At 34.9% G+C, this 20,222-nt stretch overlaps 1 protein-coding gene across 14 annotated transcripts in view; it reads right to left on the reverse strand.

Annotated features, from left to right (window-relative positions):
* Positions 1 to 19,205, reverse strand: part of LOC117325040 (dual specificity testis-specific protein kinase 1-like) — a 65,738-nt gene extending 46,533 nt beyond the window's left edge. For all 14 annotated transcript variants that reach the window (XM_033880947.1, XM_033880954.1, XM_033880956.1 and 11 more), the window contains exons 1-2: positions 19,089 to 19,205; positions 18,425 to 18,771 (exon numbers count right to left, since the gene is read on the reverse strand). In XM_033880947.1, coding sequence (XP_033736838.1) covers positions 18,425 to 18,676 — 252 coding nt within the window. In that variant the 5' untranslated portion in view covers positions 18,677 to 18,771; positions 19,089 to 19,205. The remainder of the gene's footprint in view (positions 1 to 18,424; positions 18,772 to 19,088) is intronic.
* Between the last annotated feature and the right edge of the window lie 1,017 nt (positions 19,206 to 20,222).

Raw genomic sequence — 20,222 nt, forward strand, 5'->3', positions numbered from 1 at the left:
TATAATCAACAACAACACTGCACGTGGTACAATGTACCTACCCTGCACATAACTTTGCAACAAGAGATGTCTGCAGATATCAGAATACTGTCGACAGAGGTACATTTTTTCAGGCAATACTGACACAAACTGTACCTACTACGACAGGTCATTATCCTCTTGATGATACAGATACAGTAACTATAGGTACCTCCTGGTATATGTTACCTTACAGAAACAGTAACTATAGCTACAGATACAGTAACTATAGATACCTTGAGCTCCTGGTATATGTTACCTTACAGATACAGTAACTATAGATACAGATACAATAACTATAGGTACAGATACAGTAACTATAGGTACAGATATACAGTAACTATAGGTACAGATACAGTAACTATAGGTACAGATATACAGTAACTATAGGTACAGATACAGTAACTATAGGTACAGATACAGTAACTACAGGTACAGATACAGTAACTATAGGTACAGATACAGTAACTATAGATACCTCCTGGTATATGTTACCTTACAGATACAGTAACTATAGGTACAGATACAGTAACTATAGATACAGATACAGTAACTATAGATACAGATACAGTAACTATAGATACCTCCTGGTATATGTTATCTTACAGATACAGTAACTATAGGTACAGATACAGTAACTATAGATACAGATACAGTAACTATAGATACAGATACAGTAACTATAGATACCTCCTGGTATATGTTACCTTACAGATACAGTAACTATAGGTACAGATACAGTAACTATAGGTACAGATACAGTAACTATAGATACAGATACAGTAACTATAGGTACAGATACAGTAACTATAGGTACAGATACAGTAACTATAGGTACAGATACAGTAACTATAGGTACAGATACAGTAACTATAGGTACAGATACAGTAACTATAGGTACAGATACAGTAACTATAGGTACAGATACAGTAACTATAGGTACAGATACAGTAACTATAGGTACCCTCGATCCTCAGGTTTATGTTTCCTTAGGGTATTATCAACACTTATAGAACAATGACCCGACTAGCTCAGGCTCCAAAACAAACATTGTAGGAAGCTCCTACACAAAACAAAAACAGTCTATATTTTAACAAGTGTTATTAATTTGTATGTTTTATAAGTACATATCAGTTCAAATGTACAATGAGCTTACAGTTATGGATCATATTATATTTTCTTAAATAATTTTCTGATAATACATACATAATGTTTATATTTAGATGGACACACTTTTTATACACATCAGTAACAATGCAAATCCAATGGTAGGAAAATGTATAAGATTAATGGACTTGATGTGGATTAAAAAAATGCTTTCCTATTTATACTTTACATGCAATTTATAGCTACATGTCAAAGTTTAAATAGGACTAATGGGAAGTGCCATCTCCATCCCCTCCAACCCCCAAACAATAACCTGGCACTGACTCGTACTTTGACAGACGTGGTAGCTGTTTATAACAGGCAGGGTTTTGAACAAACAGTTGTTAAATAATTGTTATTACACACTTTCTCACATAAGGTAGATCTGATCTACACCTATACATACACCTAGATATATCTGGCATGGATTCTCAGCACTGTAATGGCATATAATACATTTTATGTAACAGAAGAATATGAAATATTCCAATTTCATGGTGTAGCATGTGAAGTTACATACAATCTACTTTTTCCATAAATAATTTATAAATCAACTGAATTATTTCTTAAAATTTTCCATATCAGAAACTTCCAAAATTTTCGTTTTCTACAAAGCAAGGTAAACTTATAATATAAAATAACTTTCAGAGTGCTAACATGAATATCAGTTAAGTAGCCCAGTGAACTTGTCCAATACAGTTGGTTTTGTATCATTCCTTAAATTTACTTGGGACAACACCTTCTTAAAAACTATTACTGAAGCACTATTACAGAAACCTTCCAAGCATCCATAACCTCAGACACTTGGAGTATGTGGTTGTATTCCACTTCATTAAATCGTAATCACTGGTTTCAGATTTTTATTGTGTAACTATAGAACATGATATATTGGTATGATATGTAATACATTTCATGTACAACTTTTGGTTAACATGATGAGTATACAAATGATACCATCCACCCACCATTTCAAAATGCACAACACAGAACATGGAGCCATCAAAGATGGAGTCCCAGCCTGTTGTAACAGTATCCTGTCATTAGTACACTATAGGGGACACAGTAAAACTTCAATGCAAATTACAGTTGTTTTATGCCAAGGCATTCCAGTTACATTTTATCAACATTTAATACACATATTATTTAAAGGTTCATCAAATGAATATTACTTGACCTTGGATTATGTAATATATAGCTATATATAAGGCAACATTTGCCTTCAACAATGCAGTCCACTTGAACATGCCAGTAGGTGTAAAGCAATTAGGATGTGTACCATTTTTTAAGTCTGACAGAGATGATTAAATAAGAGAGTGATTTTTCAGACGCTAATTTACAGAGAGATGTATTTTTTTTCATACGTGACTGACCATCAACAAGTGTTACTTGTTTTCCTTACCTAATTCTGATGGAGAATACACTTGTCACATACTTTTACCTGTGGCTATTCCTCACCATACCCTCTATTGTGTTACAGAATGTGGGATCCTGGCATTAGGACCAGATGCTGACTCATAATTACAGGATTGTGAAACACGAACAGATTTACCTAGGGTCATACAGCAGTTTTAATAAGGTGTTCATCACATACACCAGTGTGAATTATTCAGCTACAACTCATGAAGCTCCAGGATAAGGCATCAATGATGTTGACACCACAGTTAATGGAGTAGTAAACATTTGAAAGAATTGCCCAGCAAAATTCCTACACATAATTACTTAAATTTGTACCTTAGGAATCCGACATCCTAGAGACCAAAATCATAAAGCTCATTTTTATTGACAATTTTAATATTCCTGATCAGAGACAGTGGATAGCCTTTAATATATATTTTCTATCTAAATTTAAAGCTAATTAACCTCTTGACATGCTTTAACACTGGTTCACATAACTCTTCCAAAAGACTTAGACAAAATGTCACCATTTAGAATTTGTTGTATCTTTATGTAGCTTAAATAGAATAAGGAGCAGAAGTCAGTGTCGTCTAGATGGTGTTTGTACCAGTGACCTTGACAGATCTTCTGTTTAGTGTTTACATGCATGAGGTTACCAGCCTATGCACCACGAGTCAGAGGGTCTACATCACAGGAGGAGGAGGAGCAGCAATATTAGTAAGTACAGATTGTCTACAGCTGGTGACCTTGAGTTGACTGTGCCCCATTAATTGGTGTGTAGGAGGAGAAATTCCCTCCATCAGAAACCTAGGGTGATACACAGCCAGTGCTGTTAGACAAACAAACAATAGGGCTTATAGTTTGCTTGCCAAGAAAACATTCAAGGGGATTCTCTTAGGTAACACAGGTCACATAAAAATACATTGCCTACATAATGTAGCTATAATCTGGCTTCACTTCAGGTTGTATTATGTTGTACATAAATGATCTGTATAGTGATCATGAGCTCCCTACAACAGTACAGGTACACGTGATGATCTGTATAGGGAACTCCCTACAACAGTACCGGTATTACTGTATACATAATGATCTGTATAGGGAACTCTCTACAACAGTACAGGTACACGTGATGATCTGTATAGGGAACTCCCTACAACAGTACCGGTATTACTGTATACATAATGATCTGTATAGGGAACTCTCTACAACAGGTATTACTGTATACATAATGATCTGTATAGGGAACTCCCTACAACAAGTATTACTGTATACATAATGATCTGTATAGGGAACTCCCTACAACAGGTATTACTGTATACATAATGATCTGTATAGGGAACTCCCTACAACAGGTATTACTGTATACATAATGATCTGTATAGTGAACTCCCTACAACAAGTATTACTGTATACATAATGATCTGTATAGTGAACTCCCTACAACAAGTATTACTGTATACATAATGATCTGTATAGGGAACTCCCTACAACAGGTATTACTGTATACATAATGATCTGTATAGTGAACTCCCTACAACAAGTATTACTGTATACATAATGATCTGTATAGTGATCATGAGCTCCCTACAACAGTACAGGTACACGTGATGATCTGTATAGGGAACTCCCTACAACAGTACTGGTATTACTGTATACATAATGATCTCTATAGGGAACTCTCTACCACAGGTATTACTGTATACATAATGATCTGTATAGGGAACTCCCTACAACAGGTATTACTGTATACATAATGATCTGTATAGGGAACTCCCTACAACAGGTATTACTGTATACATAATGATCTGTATAGGGAACTCCCTACAACAGGTATTACTGTATACATGATGATCTGTATAGGGAACTCCCTACAACAGGTATTACTGTATACATAATGATCTGTATAGGGAACTCCCTACAACAGGTATTATACATAATGATCTGTATAGGGAACTCCCTAAACAGGTATTACTGTATACATAATGATCTGTATAGGGAACTCCCTACAACAGGTATTACTGTATACATAATGATCTGTATAAGGAACTCCCTACAACAGGTATTACTGTATACATAATGATCTGTATAGGGAACTCCCTACAACAGGTATTATACATAATGATCTGTATAGGGAACTCCCTAAACAGGTATTACTGTATACATAATGATCTGTATAGGGAACTCCCTACAACAGGTATTACTGTATACATAATGATCTGTATAGGGAACTCCCTACAACAGGTATTACTGTTTACATAATGATCTGTATAGGGAACTCTCTACAACAGGTATAACTGTATACATAATGATCTGTATAAGGAACTCCCTACAACAGGTATTATACATAATGATCTGTATAGGGAACTCCCTACAACAGGTATTACTGTATACATAATGATCTGTATAGGGAACTCCCTACAACAGGTATTACTGTATACATGATGATCTGTATAGGGAACTCCCTACAACAGGTATTACTGTATACATAATGATCTGTATAGGGAACACCCTACAACAGGTATTATACATAATGATCTGTATAGGGAACTCCCTACAACAGGTATATATTACTGTATACATAATGATCTGTATAGGGAACTCCCTACAACAGGTATTACTGTATACATAATGATATGTATAGGGAACTCCCTACAACAGGTATGACTTGATATCAGTGACAGCAAAACTTTCTGAAGATGAACAGGCATGATACAAATTCATGCTTAAAATGAAATAAGTTGAAATCTCCAAATTTGGCTCAAACTTATTTATTCTTAAAATCCTATAAAAAAATTCAAATACAGTGCATTCCGCTTAATCGGGTTGCCTATTTGCGGGGACTTTTTACCCGATTAACCGACTTACCCGATAAGCCGAAATGCACGTCGCCATCTTGGAATTGGTCCGTAATGGTAGTCAGACTTGGGTCGATTTTGGATGAAAATATTTGCGTTATTATTGTTAATAAACGGTGTTTTTGTTTGTGCTTTTACTGATGTCAAATTGTCAGATTACTATTACTAATTGTATAAAAATGTGTGTATTAAAATAACAAAACCTTAATGATTTTCTTATTCGCGGCACAGTACAATCGTAGCACCTCAAATCGGGGGGTCATACATCCCTGTTTCATCCGTGTGTTCCTAATTTGACATACGATCTAAGGACTCGCCGACAATTACATCTAAAATCATTTATGTTTATCATAGAGACATTCTTATGTTCGCTTTGAAGTTTAAAATATTCCATATTATTTCCAATTACCAAAGCACAGAGATCGGAGAAACCGAGTTTATTTAGGTCGTTTCCTGTGGTATAAATTTATACGAACTTGACACTGGCAGTCACTGATAAAACAACACGAAATCCAATGTAATGTTTTTATTAACCAGTTCTAATCCTAACCTGAATAGGAATTATGAGCTAACGTCGGGCGTCTGTCCTTTTACTGCTCGCTACTGATTTTTAACTCACCTGTGTATTGGTGTCGTCACATTTCCCCGTGGCGAACCCCTCACTTTGGATTCGCCACATACAGTAAGCGGTGATATCAATCGATCTGTAGCAATATCAGACCCAGGTAAAAACCTATTGTTTTGGTTTTTGCTTCGAAGATTTTACATCCCAGACGTAAAAGTTTAATTGTCTAGTCGCTTAATTATGCTTTTAAAACCCCATTACGTTTTGCCTGCTGCTGACTCTAAAAATAACATTTAATTTTACCCACAATTCTTAGTCGACTTCCTGTTGGGGAAAAACCACACGAGGCAGAATCAACAACACAGTTCTGAACATGACAAAACCCCGACATAACATTACCGTTTAAGGTAATATTTAACTGTTTTTTGACATTTGAACCATCAAAAGTACACTATTTGTTGATAAATGTCTAAAACTTAAAGAAATACGCGATGACTTTCGTGAAAATCGGAGCATTTCTATTTTTTGTCCCGATTGTTCTATTCGAATAACCGAAAAATACGACTTTTCCAACCCAATTAAAAGAATTTTTTTAACATGATTTAAGAGAAAATGGTTTTGGTTTTTGAAATTTTACCCAATTAAACGAAATACCCGATTAAGCGTTACCCGATTAAGTGGAATGCACTGTACATTCAAATATAATAAATTTCTGGTCCTCTGGGATTCAGTATAACAAGTGTTACTGTACTATGAAGGGAAAATTCAATGATAGTGTACAGAGAAACACTCTAACACTAGCTCATATACTTAACATCATAATAGATATTAGGTTTGTTCCTGTCACACTGGCTGTGTCCGTAGTGTAAATGAAGTAAGCACACTTTCATCACTCCAGACAACATCACATGTGGTCAAACATTTCACAATCAATAGAACACTAGATTATTCCAATAATTATTTCTATAACAACATTTTACACTTAACAGATACCAAACACAATGCTAATCTCATGATAGTCAATTATTTTATCCATAAGTTTCAAATTCAGTATTCCTGAGTATAAGAGGAACTTGATCTGTGTGAACTATGACAGCTAGGAACAATGATTTATTTGGACAGTAAACTTTACTTCTTCTTTCTGAGGTATTTTAATCTTTAATCTTCCCTGTGATTTCCTGGCAGTTTCTTTACATGTAATCAGTGAGAATTATGGCTTCCAGGTGATCACATAAACAGATTCTGGTTTTCCCTTCACAACATCTTCCCTATTTTTTGTGTGTATAGAAATCTCCCAGCATGTATCCTGAGTTTCACAACTAGAATGCTTCATGTATTATAGATTATTGCCCATTATTTCCTTGGTCAGGCCTCCCTTATGTCTGTTTGATGTTACGCTTTAAAACTTTCCAGTTCCTATCTCATCATAGCCAGTGGTTTAATTTCATAGGTGGTAGCAGAATTACATTTTAGTTACTTTCCCTTGTATATCATTTCATAAGATGGGCCGTTTTCATTTTTGCGGTCCAACCGGTTAGATCACTTGGACTGGTGTTGTTCCTTTATGAAATAAAGACGGACCTGGTGATTTTATATTGTTTTCATACGAGCCTTGACAAAGACTTTCAAGGCCTATATTAACATTTGGAGGTCTGTCAAGATATATGTTTGAAATATTATATTTATCATATGACGAACCGGTTTGTCCGCATAAACGAACAGGCCCTGGTGTAAGGGCGGTAACTCTGGATATTTATAATTAGCATGCCTATGAAATTACAGCATTTGGCACTGTTATCTAATTAAAAAGGTACATGAAAGATAAGTTTAGGTAACAGAGTATGAAATGTGTCCCAGAATAATGCACAGTCCCTGACTATATCCATAACTATAACTAAACCCTGACTATAACTGTATAACTAATCCCAGACTATATCCATAACTCTATAATTAAACCCCGACTATATCCATAACTCTATAACTAATCCCTGACTATATCCATAACTCTATAACTTATCCCCGACTATATCCATAACTCTATAACTAATCCCCGACTATATCCATAACTCTATAACTAATCCTCGACTATATCCATAACTCTATAACAAATCCCCGACTATATCCATAACTCTATAACTAATCCCCGACTATATCCATAACTCTATAACTAATCCCCGACTATATCAATAACTATAACTAAACCCCGACTATATCAATAACTCTATAACTAATCCCCGACTATATCCATAACTCTATAACTAAACCCCGACTACATCCATACCTCTATAACTAATCCCAGACTATATCCATAACTGTATAACTAATCTCCGACTATATCAATAACTCTATAACAAATCCCCGACTATATCCATAACTCTATAACTAATCCCAGACTATATCCATAACTCTATAACTAATCCCCGACTATATCCATAACTCTATAACTAATCCCTGACTATATCCATAACTCTATAACTAATCCCCGACTATATCCATAACTCTATAACTAATCCCCCACTATATCCATAACTCTATAACTAATCCCTGACTATATCCATAACTCTATAACTAATCCCCGACTATATCCATAACTCTATAAGTATAACTAATCCCCCGACTATATCCTATAACTCTATAACTAATCCCGACTATATCCAATAACTCTATAACTAATCCCCGACTATATCCATAACTCTATGACTATCCCGACTATATCCATAACTCTATAACTAATCCCCGACTATATCCATAACCTATGAACTAATTCCCTGACTATATCCATAACTCTATAACTAATCCCTGACTATATCCATAACTCTATAACTAATCCCCGACTATATCCATAACTCTATAACTAATCCCCGACTATATCCATAACTCTATAACTAATCCCAGACTATATCCATAACTCTATAACTAATCCCCGACTATATCCATAACTCTATAACTAATCCCCGACTATATCCATAACTCTATAACTAATCCCCGACTATATCCATAACTCTATAACTAATCCCTGACTATATCCATAACTCTGTAACTAATCCTCGACTATATCCATAACTCTCTAACAGACATCCCCCCTGACTATATCCATAACTCTATAACTAATCCCTGACTATATCCATAACTCTGTAACTAATCCTCGACTATATCCATAACTCTATAACTAATCCCCGACTATATCCATAACTCTATAACTAATCCCTGACTTTATCCATAACTCTATAACTAATCCCCTGACTATATCCATAACTCTATAACTAATCCCTGACTATATCCATAACTCTATAACTAATCCCCGACTATATCCATAACTCTATAACTAATCCCCCGACTATATCCATAACTCTATAACTAATCCCCGACTATATCCATAACTCTATAACTAATCCCCGACTATATCCATAACTCTATAACTAATCCCCGACTATATCCATAACTCTATAACTAATCCCCGACTATATCCATAACTCTATAACTAATCCCCGACTATATCCATAACTCTATAACTAATCCCCGACTATATCCATAACTCTATAACTAATCCCCGACTATATCCATAACTCTATAACTAATCCCCGACTATATCCATAACTCTATAACTAATCCCGACTATATCCATAACTCTATAACTAATCCCAGACTATATCCATAACTGTATAACTAATCCCAGACTATATCCATAACTCTATAACTAATCCCTGACTATATCCATAACTCTATAACTAATCCCTGACTATATCCATAACTCTATAACTAATCCCAGACTATATCCATAACTCTATAACTAATCCCCGACTATATCCATAACTCTATAACTAATCCCCGACTATATCCATAACTCTATAACTAATCCCTGACTATATCCATAACTCTGTAACTAATCCCCGACTATATCCATAACTCTATAACTAATCCCCGACTATATCCATAACTCTATAACTAATCCCCGACTATATCCATAACTCTATTACTAAGATAATACGATCCCATGTCTCTCTGCCAATCTGGCTGTTATATAGGTGACAACTATACAAAACTGTTAAACAGGCCACAGATAAAGTAACACAGATAAAGTAAGGCACAGGGACTGAGTGCAAACTGATTGTAAACTTATACTCTCCTCTAACTAAACAGGTCTAGCAGTTTAATTAACTGAATCAACATCAGTAATTAATACTCTGAAGTAATATCAAACCTATTTTTGTATGCTCTAAGTCAAAATAGCAATCAAAATCACCTTCAATACACCCAAGGTAATTCTTGCTGTTATCTGGACAAACTGCAAATAATGATCCAACACTTATGTAACAGCCTACAGGAGAAAAAGAATGGAATGACCAGACCAAGACTTGAACCAAGGACCTCCGTACTCTGGATGGTTGCTCTGTCCATTTTAGCAATATACCTGGCTAGCGAGTCATTCAGCCTTGTCCAGTTTCGCTACATTTACAACATTCAATAATTCAAACCATCATGGATATATAGGTTGTGCGTGACCTAACTGTTTGTTACCGCTAGTGGATGCCAGGTTCTGAATTGTCAGAGGTAACAGTTGTAGCTCTTCCTGAAAACAGGACCAGCCACATGTCTATTGTTGATCAGGAAGTTGCCAACCTGACCTTCACATTTCATCATGTGGTTTTTTGGCAGGAACATAAAACCCGACAAAAATGTGCTATATATGCACACTACACAGCATTTTGGTCCTCTACCAATCTAGATATTGTCTACAAACACAACCTTACTTTGTTTTATTACTGAGAAAATGGTAACCCTAAAATAACAAGGTACATCAGGAGATCTCAATTGGATGTACGTCGACTATGCTCTACTCATGAGCCGAGTCTAGACCATTTCATGATACAAATCCACAATGGGCTTTTGAGAAACAAACTAACCTCCATATTTAAGAAATGGAGTTGATTTCGATATAACCAAGCAGCTTATATTAGCAATTTACCTCTCAATCTTGTTTTGACCTGATAAATATACTCAATGTCAACATTATCCTAGTCTAAGTGAAATCTGGGACAGATCAGACACTTATATATTGGACAAAATAATAAAGTTTCCATACATAGATCAGTCTGAATTACAATGTCTGTAATAACATCATAGGAGTTCAGGTAGACATGTAATAGACCAGACAAATAGGTCAATGGTACTACTGTAAATATTGGCGTAAGTTGATTTATGGATTTCCTCAGGTATATACCTAGGTTATACATTGTAGTATGTGTCACCCCACTAAGCAAACCTCAACAAACCTACAAGTAGTTTTTAGGGAGTAACATTGATAGGCGATTGTGAAATTCAGTCAAGTTCATAAGTACAAATTTTCCATCTGTAAGGTAAACTTGAGATAGCCCAGGAGGTAGTAGAGTGTGAGCATTGGTCTGCAGGAGGGCACAAATCCGGGAACAGGGGATAAGACCTTAGTCTGGGGAATTTATGGTAGTCCACAAGGGAGCCTGGAAGGACACGCCCCTTTTCATGGACACCAAGGTTAAGTCTACAGGGAAAGGACTTAAGTCCTTTTCATGGACACTAGTCAAAAAGGGAAGGGAGTCATTCCTTTTCATGGACACTAGTCCACAGGGACAGCCGTTTACATGGACAGTATATGTACTGTCCAAAACATAAGGGACACCCTTTTTTATTGATCCCAGAGGGATCTTGCCATGACCACCATTGAATGTAAAGCTCATCTCTTCTTTACTTTTCCCTTCTTTCTCCTTTTAGTCATTTATTATTTGATAACAAAGGACACAAGATATGATATCTAAGAGAGATCCAATAAGAACTTATTTGTAAACAAGAAATAGCAATAGCAACCTTCAAAATCAAAGATGGCTGTCTGTCTGCTATTTTGTTTTCTGGATCAGACTCAAATCTGAATTAATTGGCAAAACTGGGGACCAAAGGGAATCTATGTGAATCTATATAAGAAGTTTAAGAACTAACATTCTAGTACTTCTTAAAAAATAGCTATTACTGAATTATGGCCCGACTCCGGACCACCGATAAAGAACAATTTGAATAGCCCACCATCTGAGAACAGAGGTCCTAAAAAAGTGTAGCCCCCTCTAGTAGTACCAGCACAGGATATACTGTGCCTCAGAATGGTTACCTTAAACATCACTTTATCAGTACACGTATATCTTTTTAAACAAGGTTATACATTTAATCATACAACATTGTATAAATCCACATCATATATATCTTGAGAAAGTGTATTTGTCTGGACTGGCAGACATGCCCATTCACAGATATCATGTACGTTCACATTGGAATCATAAAGGTCTCAATAAACTGTCACAAGGCACAATAAAAAGCACATGCTATGTCTGAAAGCTTTAGCTATTTTCCAATGTATTAAATATAGATAAAGCTTTAGCTATTTTCCAATGTATCAAATATAGATATCAGTGAGTTTATATGCTGTCAATATCATTTTTTTTCTGGATTTTAGGTATTTCATTTAAATTATTATTATGGTAAATTGTACAATGCAATTTTAACTGTTAATTTCAATTTATTAACAAAACTAACCCCAAAACTTTGTTATACATGTCACACTTTCTTGATCGGAGTATTAAAGTGTGAAAGTTAAAGGAAAGGATGGTTCCTACCAGTTTATAATATAGTAGTTTTTTTTAAAAGATGGTCAAAGGTCATTATCATAGTCAGCAGGTCTGCAAATGTATATATAGTACCAATAGAAAGGTCAAGGAACACATATGTCAAATATGAAGGCCCTTTCACATAAAGTTAATACATTTTGGCCGACTTCTTTAAAAGTAGGAGTACAAGGACTCAAAGGTCACATTTATAGTAAGGTCATCAAAGTCTGCAAATGTACTAGTACCAATGGTAAAGTCATGTCGCAAGGAAAACACAGGTGAAATACCTGTCTGATGCAACATATACACTGTTGCATAAAACCATTAACCGAGCTGTCTATGAATGCTGACAGAGACATGCAGACCTAGGGGATAGCAACAGCTCCCCTGGACAAGCTAAAAATGTTGATGCATTAATTTTTGTTTCTTATATATTTTTCATTCATCAACAGATATAAATGTATGATCGGTTTAATATTCAATATCTATCTATAATCAAAATAATCATTGTATATTATGTTCCAGCAGCGAGTTTTTTTAAGGAATGAAACGAAAAATATGTATAGCTTTATGACCTTTACCTTATATTTTTAGTGTACAGTATTTTAGACTACACTTTACAATTACTTTTTAGACTACACTTTACAATTACTTTCAGTGTCTAAGTGAAGAAATGGCTGGACATACCTTACTTTTACAGAGATCTTTTATTGTGTATTGTATTTTATATATGTTGTAAGAATTGTTTGTCACTTAAATAACCTGATTTTGAACTTTTACTTGTGAGAGTGTGCATCTTTTATCCTTTACCCATAATACTTCCATCAAATCAGAATTCGGCCACGCATACAGTTACAGTGTTCATGCAAAACACTATAAACTAATGATTTTTTAGTCAGATTTCAATATTTATTAGGTAGTCCTGCTGTCCTATAAAATGGCCCGACTCATGTGAGTCTATCCTATTACCTAGATATGAATACCCGGATCATAAAGTATGTATGTACAGACGATCAATTGAAATTTCAGATGAAATTAACGGGTATGCCTCAAAAGTAAAAATAAACTATTTATCATATGAATGTGCACTTTAACTACCCGAAAATGTAAATTCAGTAATGTTGTAGCCAACACATTTTGATACATCTTTATGTGTCAAACAAATTTGAAAATTTGAAAATTATACGGTAACCTAAATTTGCACCTGAACTTTGAAGGATGTAATTGTATGACCTGTACCTGCCTCAAGTTGCCTGAGTAACAGATACTACTTGTATTTAGTTGTTTAATGTCTAGCTAAGTTTTATCGTATTAAACAATCTTATTTCTAAATTCATATACAGATAAGAAAACATACACAACAGGATCCCATTTACAAAATACCCAGCACAATTAAACCTTCCATAGTGACCCCAAGATGGCAGTTTCTTTGATACAAATTCAAAATCTGAAATAAGTTATCACTTTATTTATGAGCTTATAATGTGGTTAAGGCCAATATCCTTTCCCCTGATCCAATGGAAAAACATGTATATCAACTTTTTTCTGTTATAACAATTATATTGTAAGGAAAGAAGTGAAGCACCACTAAATGGTGATGAGCCCTAAAATTTTGCTACTGTATGCATGTATGACTATCCCCGTCTGGTTTGCAGTATGTTTCAGCCAATTATCATATACAGAAGTATACAATTCGAACCAACCTTCATATAATAAATATTATAATATGGTAGTTTTAAACATGCTTGCAATAAACAGAACCAATGTTTTTGCTGGCTAAAAGTGTCCACTTAAAACAAATTCATACATGTACAGTAATGATTAGGCAATATCTAGGATATTTGGGTATTTAGAAATCTTTGAAAAGGAAACATGCAAACTTTGCAATTTAACAAAGAACAACCACACTGGCTTCTTCAAACTTAAAACTGAAAATCTTATTTTATCATGAAAAGTAAATGGACAAAATAATTTGCTAAAATAATAAATAACAAAAAGAAGAAGAAAGAAACAAATAACATATAGGTCTCTAGTTAGTGATAACAATTAATTTGATTAAAAGATGTAAGAATGTTGTATTATAGCAATAAAAGGTACAGAAGAGGTAAAAATATGTGTGGGCGTACGGCAGCCAGCACGGCCAGCTACAGTACATTATACAATGTACCTGGCTACCAGCCTCAGACAGAGCAGTAACATCACAAACAGTGACCTCGCTGTCACAGCCACCAACTCATCAACAAACATAATCATATCTTTTTAGGTAAATGACAATTACATAAGGAAACAGTAGCTCTCTGTGTTAGTGCTAACCAAAGGTGAATCAACATGGCATCAATAATATTGGCAAACGAGCACTATAAATTGTCATTTTTATAGATGAACCAAGATCTATATCAATCGAATGATGACAGCAGAAGATATGATATTATTGTGGTTCGTGAGCAAATTGTTACTATTTATGCGTCTTCAGACAGTGTTTGATTAGTATATACAGTGCATTCCACTTAATCGGGTAACGCTTAATCGGGTATTTCGTTTAATTGGGTAAAATTTTAAAAACCAAAACCATTTTCTCTTAAATCATGTTAAAAAAATTCGTTTAATTGGGTTGGAAAAGTCGTATTTTTCGGTTATTCGAATAGAACAATCGGGACAAAAAATAGAAATGCTCCGATTTTCACGAAAGTCATCGCGTATTTCTTTAAGTTTTAGACATTTATCAACAAATAGTGTAATTTTGATGGTTCAAATGTCAAAAAACAGTTAAATATTACATTAAACGGTAATGTTATGTCGGGGTTTTGTCATGTTCAGAACTGTGTTGTTGTTGATTCTGCCTCGTGTGGTTTTTCCCCAACAGGAAGTCGACTAAGAATTGTGGGTAAAATTAAATGTTATTTTTAGAGTCAGCAGCAGGCAAAACGTAATGGGGTTTTAAAAGCATAATTAAGGGACTAGACAATTAAACTTTTACGTCTGGGATGTAAAATCTTCGAAGCAAAAACCAAAACAATAGGTTTTTACCTGGGTCTGATATTGCTACAGATCGATTGATATCACCGCTTACTGTATGTGGCGAATCCAAAGTGAGGGGTTCGCCACGGGGAAATGTGACGACACCGATACACAGGTGAGTTAAAAATCAGTAGCGAGCAGTAAAAGGACAGACGCCCGACGTTAGCTCATAATTCCTATTCAGGTTAGGATTAGAACTGGTTAATAAAAACATTACATTGGATTTCGTGTTGTTTTATCAGTGACTGCCAGTGTCAAGTTCGTATAAATTTATACCACAGGAAACGACCTAAATAAACTCGGTTTCTCCGATCTCTGTGCTTTGGTAATTGGAAATAATATGGAATATTTTAAACTTCAAAGCGAACATAAGAATGTCTCTATGATAAACATAAATGATTTTAGATGTAATTGTCGGCGAGTCCTTAGATCGTATGTCAAATTAGGAACACACGGATGAAACAGGGATGTATGACCCTCCGATTTGAGGTGCTACGATTGTACTGTGCCGCGAATAAGAAAATCATTAAGGTTTTGTTATTTTAATACACACATTTTTATACAATTAGTAATAGTAATCTGACAATTTGACATCAGTAAAAGCACAAACAAAAACACCGTTTATTAACAATAATAACGCAAATATTTTCATCCAAAATCGACCCAAGTCTGACTACCATTACGGACCAAATCCAAGATGGCGACGTGCATTTCGGCTTATCGGGTAAGTCGGTTAATCGGGTAAAAAGTCCCCGCAAATAGGCAACCCGATTAAGCGGAATGCACTGTATATAATATAAACAATATACCTAACCGCTAGACTTATAATGACCGCAGATATTGGTGAGGCCACACAACACCTACAAGGTTACAACAAACGTTGTTACAACAAAAGTCTGACTAATGAAGGGTCACACAACAGTCAGAGAAGTTTATACAACAAAAGTCTGACTAATGAAGGGTCACACAACAGTCAGAGAAGTTTATACAACAAAAGTCTGACTAATGAAGGGTCACACAACAGTCAGAGAAGTTTATACAACAAAAGTCTCACTAATGAAGGGTCACACAACAGTCAGAGAAGTTTATACAACAAAAGTCTCACTAATGAAGGGTCACACAACAGTCAGAGAAGTTTATACAACAAGTCTCACTAATGAAGGGTCACACAACACCTACAAGGTTACAACAAACATTTACACTGATGAAGGGACTGATGAAGGGTCACACAACAGTCAGAGAAGTTTATACAACAAAAGTCTGACTAATGAAGGGTCACACAACAGTCAGAGAAGTTTATACAACAAAAGTCTGACTAATGAAGGTCACACAACAGTCAGAGAAGTTTATACAACAAAAGTCTGACTAATGAAGGTCACACAACAGTCAGAGAAGTTTATACAACAAAAGTCTGACTAATGAAGGGTACGTCACACAACAGTCAGAGAAGTTTATACAACAAAAGTCTCACTAATGAAGGGTCACACAACAGTCAGAGAAGTTTATACAACAAAAGTCTGACTAATGAAGGGTCCCACAACAGTCAGAGAAGTTTATACAACAAAAGTCTGACTAATGAAGGGTCACACAACACCTACAAGGTTACAACAAACATTTACACTGATGAAGGGACTGATGAAGGGTCACACAACAGTCAGAGAAGTTTATACAACAAAAGTCTCTCAGATGACAGCAGTGTACATTAATGATCAGCTGGTAATAACAGTGTACAAAAGAAAATAGTACACTGACAATGGAGACACAGAATAGATAATGTCATAATGACAATGTAACAAAATGATTAGAGGTAACAGCCAAGATAGTACTACAGTATAGAATTTAGAATAATAGAGTTTACTCATGAACCCAGACTCAGCATTTCATCGTTATATGAATGTCCACTCATGATAAATACGGAATATTGATATGGCCACTCCAGAGCTACTTAAAAGTGTGATGAGAATGAAATGTCACTTGGACATGGACAGTCCTATGATGTACAGTTGCATCGGGTGGAAAGCAGACCTATAATTACTATACATGAAGTATAAGATAACCTTGTGACATTAGCCAATCATAATGACATAAAACTTTAATGATTATAAACCAAACATAAATCCTGATACATAAATGGGTAAATTGTATCATCAAGATACGTACTTGCCAACACTTCCTATTTTGATGATGAAAAATCTTAGGTTTTAATTATATATATATATATAAGAATTTTTTTTCTTATTACATCCAGAAACAAAATGGCGATGAGAAAGCTGGTATATCACTATCAATGGGTCAAAAGTTATTCAAGTCAGTTGTGTAGGTTTTACAGACAAATGGAAAAAAAATAGATTCGTTTCATTTAAGGACGTGCCAGGTTTTGGAGGTGGAGGAAAGCCCGAGTACCCGGAGAAAAAACACCGGCCTGCAGTCAGTACCTGGCAACTGCCCTGCGTAGGTTTCGAACTCACAACGCAGAGATAGATCAAGGGCTAGTGATTAAGTGTTGGGACACCTTAACCACTTGGCATGCGCTGACCTAAGCAGAATGAAATAAAGCTTGAGTAGCTTTTATATGATTTTATATTTTGACTGATGAGAAACTATATTTCTGTGTACTATGTTTAATCACCATGACTTTTCTTTAATTCTTCAGATCACATACCTGAATTTGATATTCAGATATAATTTTCAAAAATGCATTGACCAACAAATATCAATTTGAAAAACTAGTAAACACATGATATTAGACAAGTATACACAGCAACAATTTTATAGCCCATTATCACAAATGTTTATACCTTGAAGACTTCTGCGAAAAATCCACAGCCAATTTTCTCCAAATTAAAGTCATCCAATCTGGTAAGTGATGATACAGCATGGCGCAGAGCCTGACAAGATGGCCCAGGTGTTCTTGTCTTCATTTCTTTTGATGGAGAATTTTCTTTATTTTCCTGGTCATCAAACCGTCTGGCCGATTGGAAGTCGGACACAGCAATGGTTTTCGACCGTCTTAATGGTCGTATGGTGGTCATGTTGCCAACCAATGTCATGATTCAGTGTTAAGTGTTTCCCAGCGACATTTCACATCCTTGCAGTGACACACGCGACCACAGGACATGAAGTGATACCTTCCTGTGTGTGGTTTCTACAAAACATTGAAAACCCAGTTGTATCATTTCTTCATTAGATTTCTATAGTACTGAAGTAATAGAAAGTCATAAGATTGGATTCCTAGAACACATTCATTCTATCTTAATAAATTGACTTTATTATGCATTTCAAGCAAGGAAACAATTTCGAATGCATGTGTAACTTGACATACTCACTAGATGAACTATAGATCTAATGAATAACACTATTGCGGGAACGTACAAGTGCAATTCCCTTTAGTGATAAATACATTATGCTTTGTGAAGTTAAACATTGCAATCTTCTGACTTTGTTATTTGATAAATTTCTTACATTCTTTATAACAATCCACTCCATCAGTACCATGACATCGAGTTTAAACGCTACATTGTCTCACATAAGTCCCGGGTTTCATCCTACACAGCTCTCGTTTTCAAGCTCAGCGAGAACTCTCTCTTGTAAACTTTCTGTTGCATTCTGGGTACCTGTTCGTTCGACACTATTGAGGGGCGCTCTAGGTTCGACATTTGATAATATTGATGGTTTTATGAGAAAGTAACAAAGTAGGTAACATCTTTTCCTTAAAATTATTTTAGATATTTCAAATAAGATAAGTTAATTAATTTACTCAGTGAGACTACTTTATTACTTAAAAATTAATCTTCGAATTACCCTTATCGAACCTCTGCTTCAATGCAAACTAAACGAGAGAATCGAGAAAACGACATTACAAACAACGGTAGAGTATTTCCGGATTACAACGGTAGAGTATCAGTATATTTAGTAAGAAACAAGAGAGATATCATTCAGTTCAATTTCAATATGTAGATTTGTTTAATAAACAACATGCATATCAGATATTGCTCGTTACAAGATATCTTGGCACAAATATTTATATATCTAACAAAACAAAACAATATTATTCAAAATTGACTTATGCAGTGTACTGCTGTAGTTTGATCTCAAAATACATTTGTTTTTAGTACAAACATACAAGATATGACCACTATATAATATTGTTAACATTTATTGGACCTTTCTTGATGGAATAATATTTCATTTTTTGAAGTCGATCGCAGTCTTTGTAAAATTGTCTTATCTCAACATCCTAAACGAAATAGAAAATAAACACAGCCACAGGCATGTACTTTATCACCACGTTTTGTTGTTAATGAGTAATATGCTAAATATCGAATTCTTGAGATAGAAAAATAATATGGACAGTCACAAGCATTGTCCTACTTTTTTCGTGATATCAAAATCTTTTTCTGATATCAAAAATAAATTTTGGATTTTTAGTATATATAGAGACTGGTATATACAAAAATGATATCAAAAATTAGAATTCCTAATAAAATAAAAAAAAAATCCAAATGTGTTCTTGATATCCAAATTTCATTCCTTATATCAAAACATCAAATAATGCATAGAAAAACAATCGGTCAAGACTGCACTTTTAGTGACATA

The sequence above is a fragment of the Pecten maximus genome, chromosome 4 (genome assembly GCF_902652985.1).
Source record: "Pecten maximus chromosome 4, xPecMax1.1, whole genome shotgun sequence".
In the NCBI taxonomy this organism is placed as follows: domain Eukaryota; kingdom Metazoa; phylum Mollusca; class Bivalvia; order Pectinida; family Pectinidae; genus Pecten; species Pecten maximus.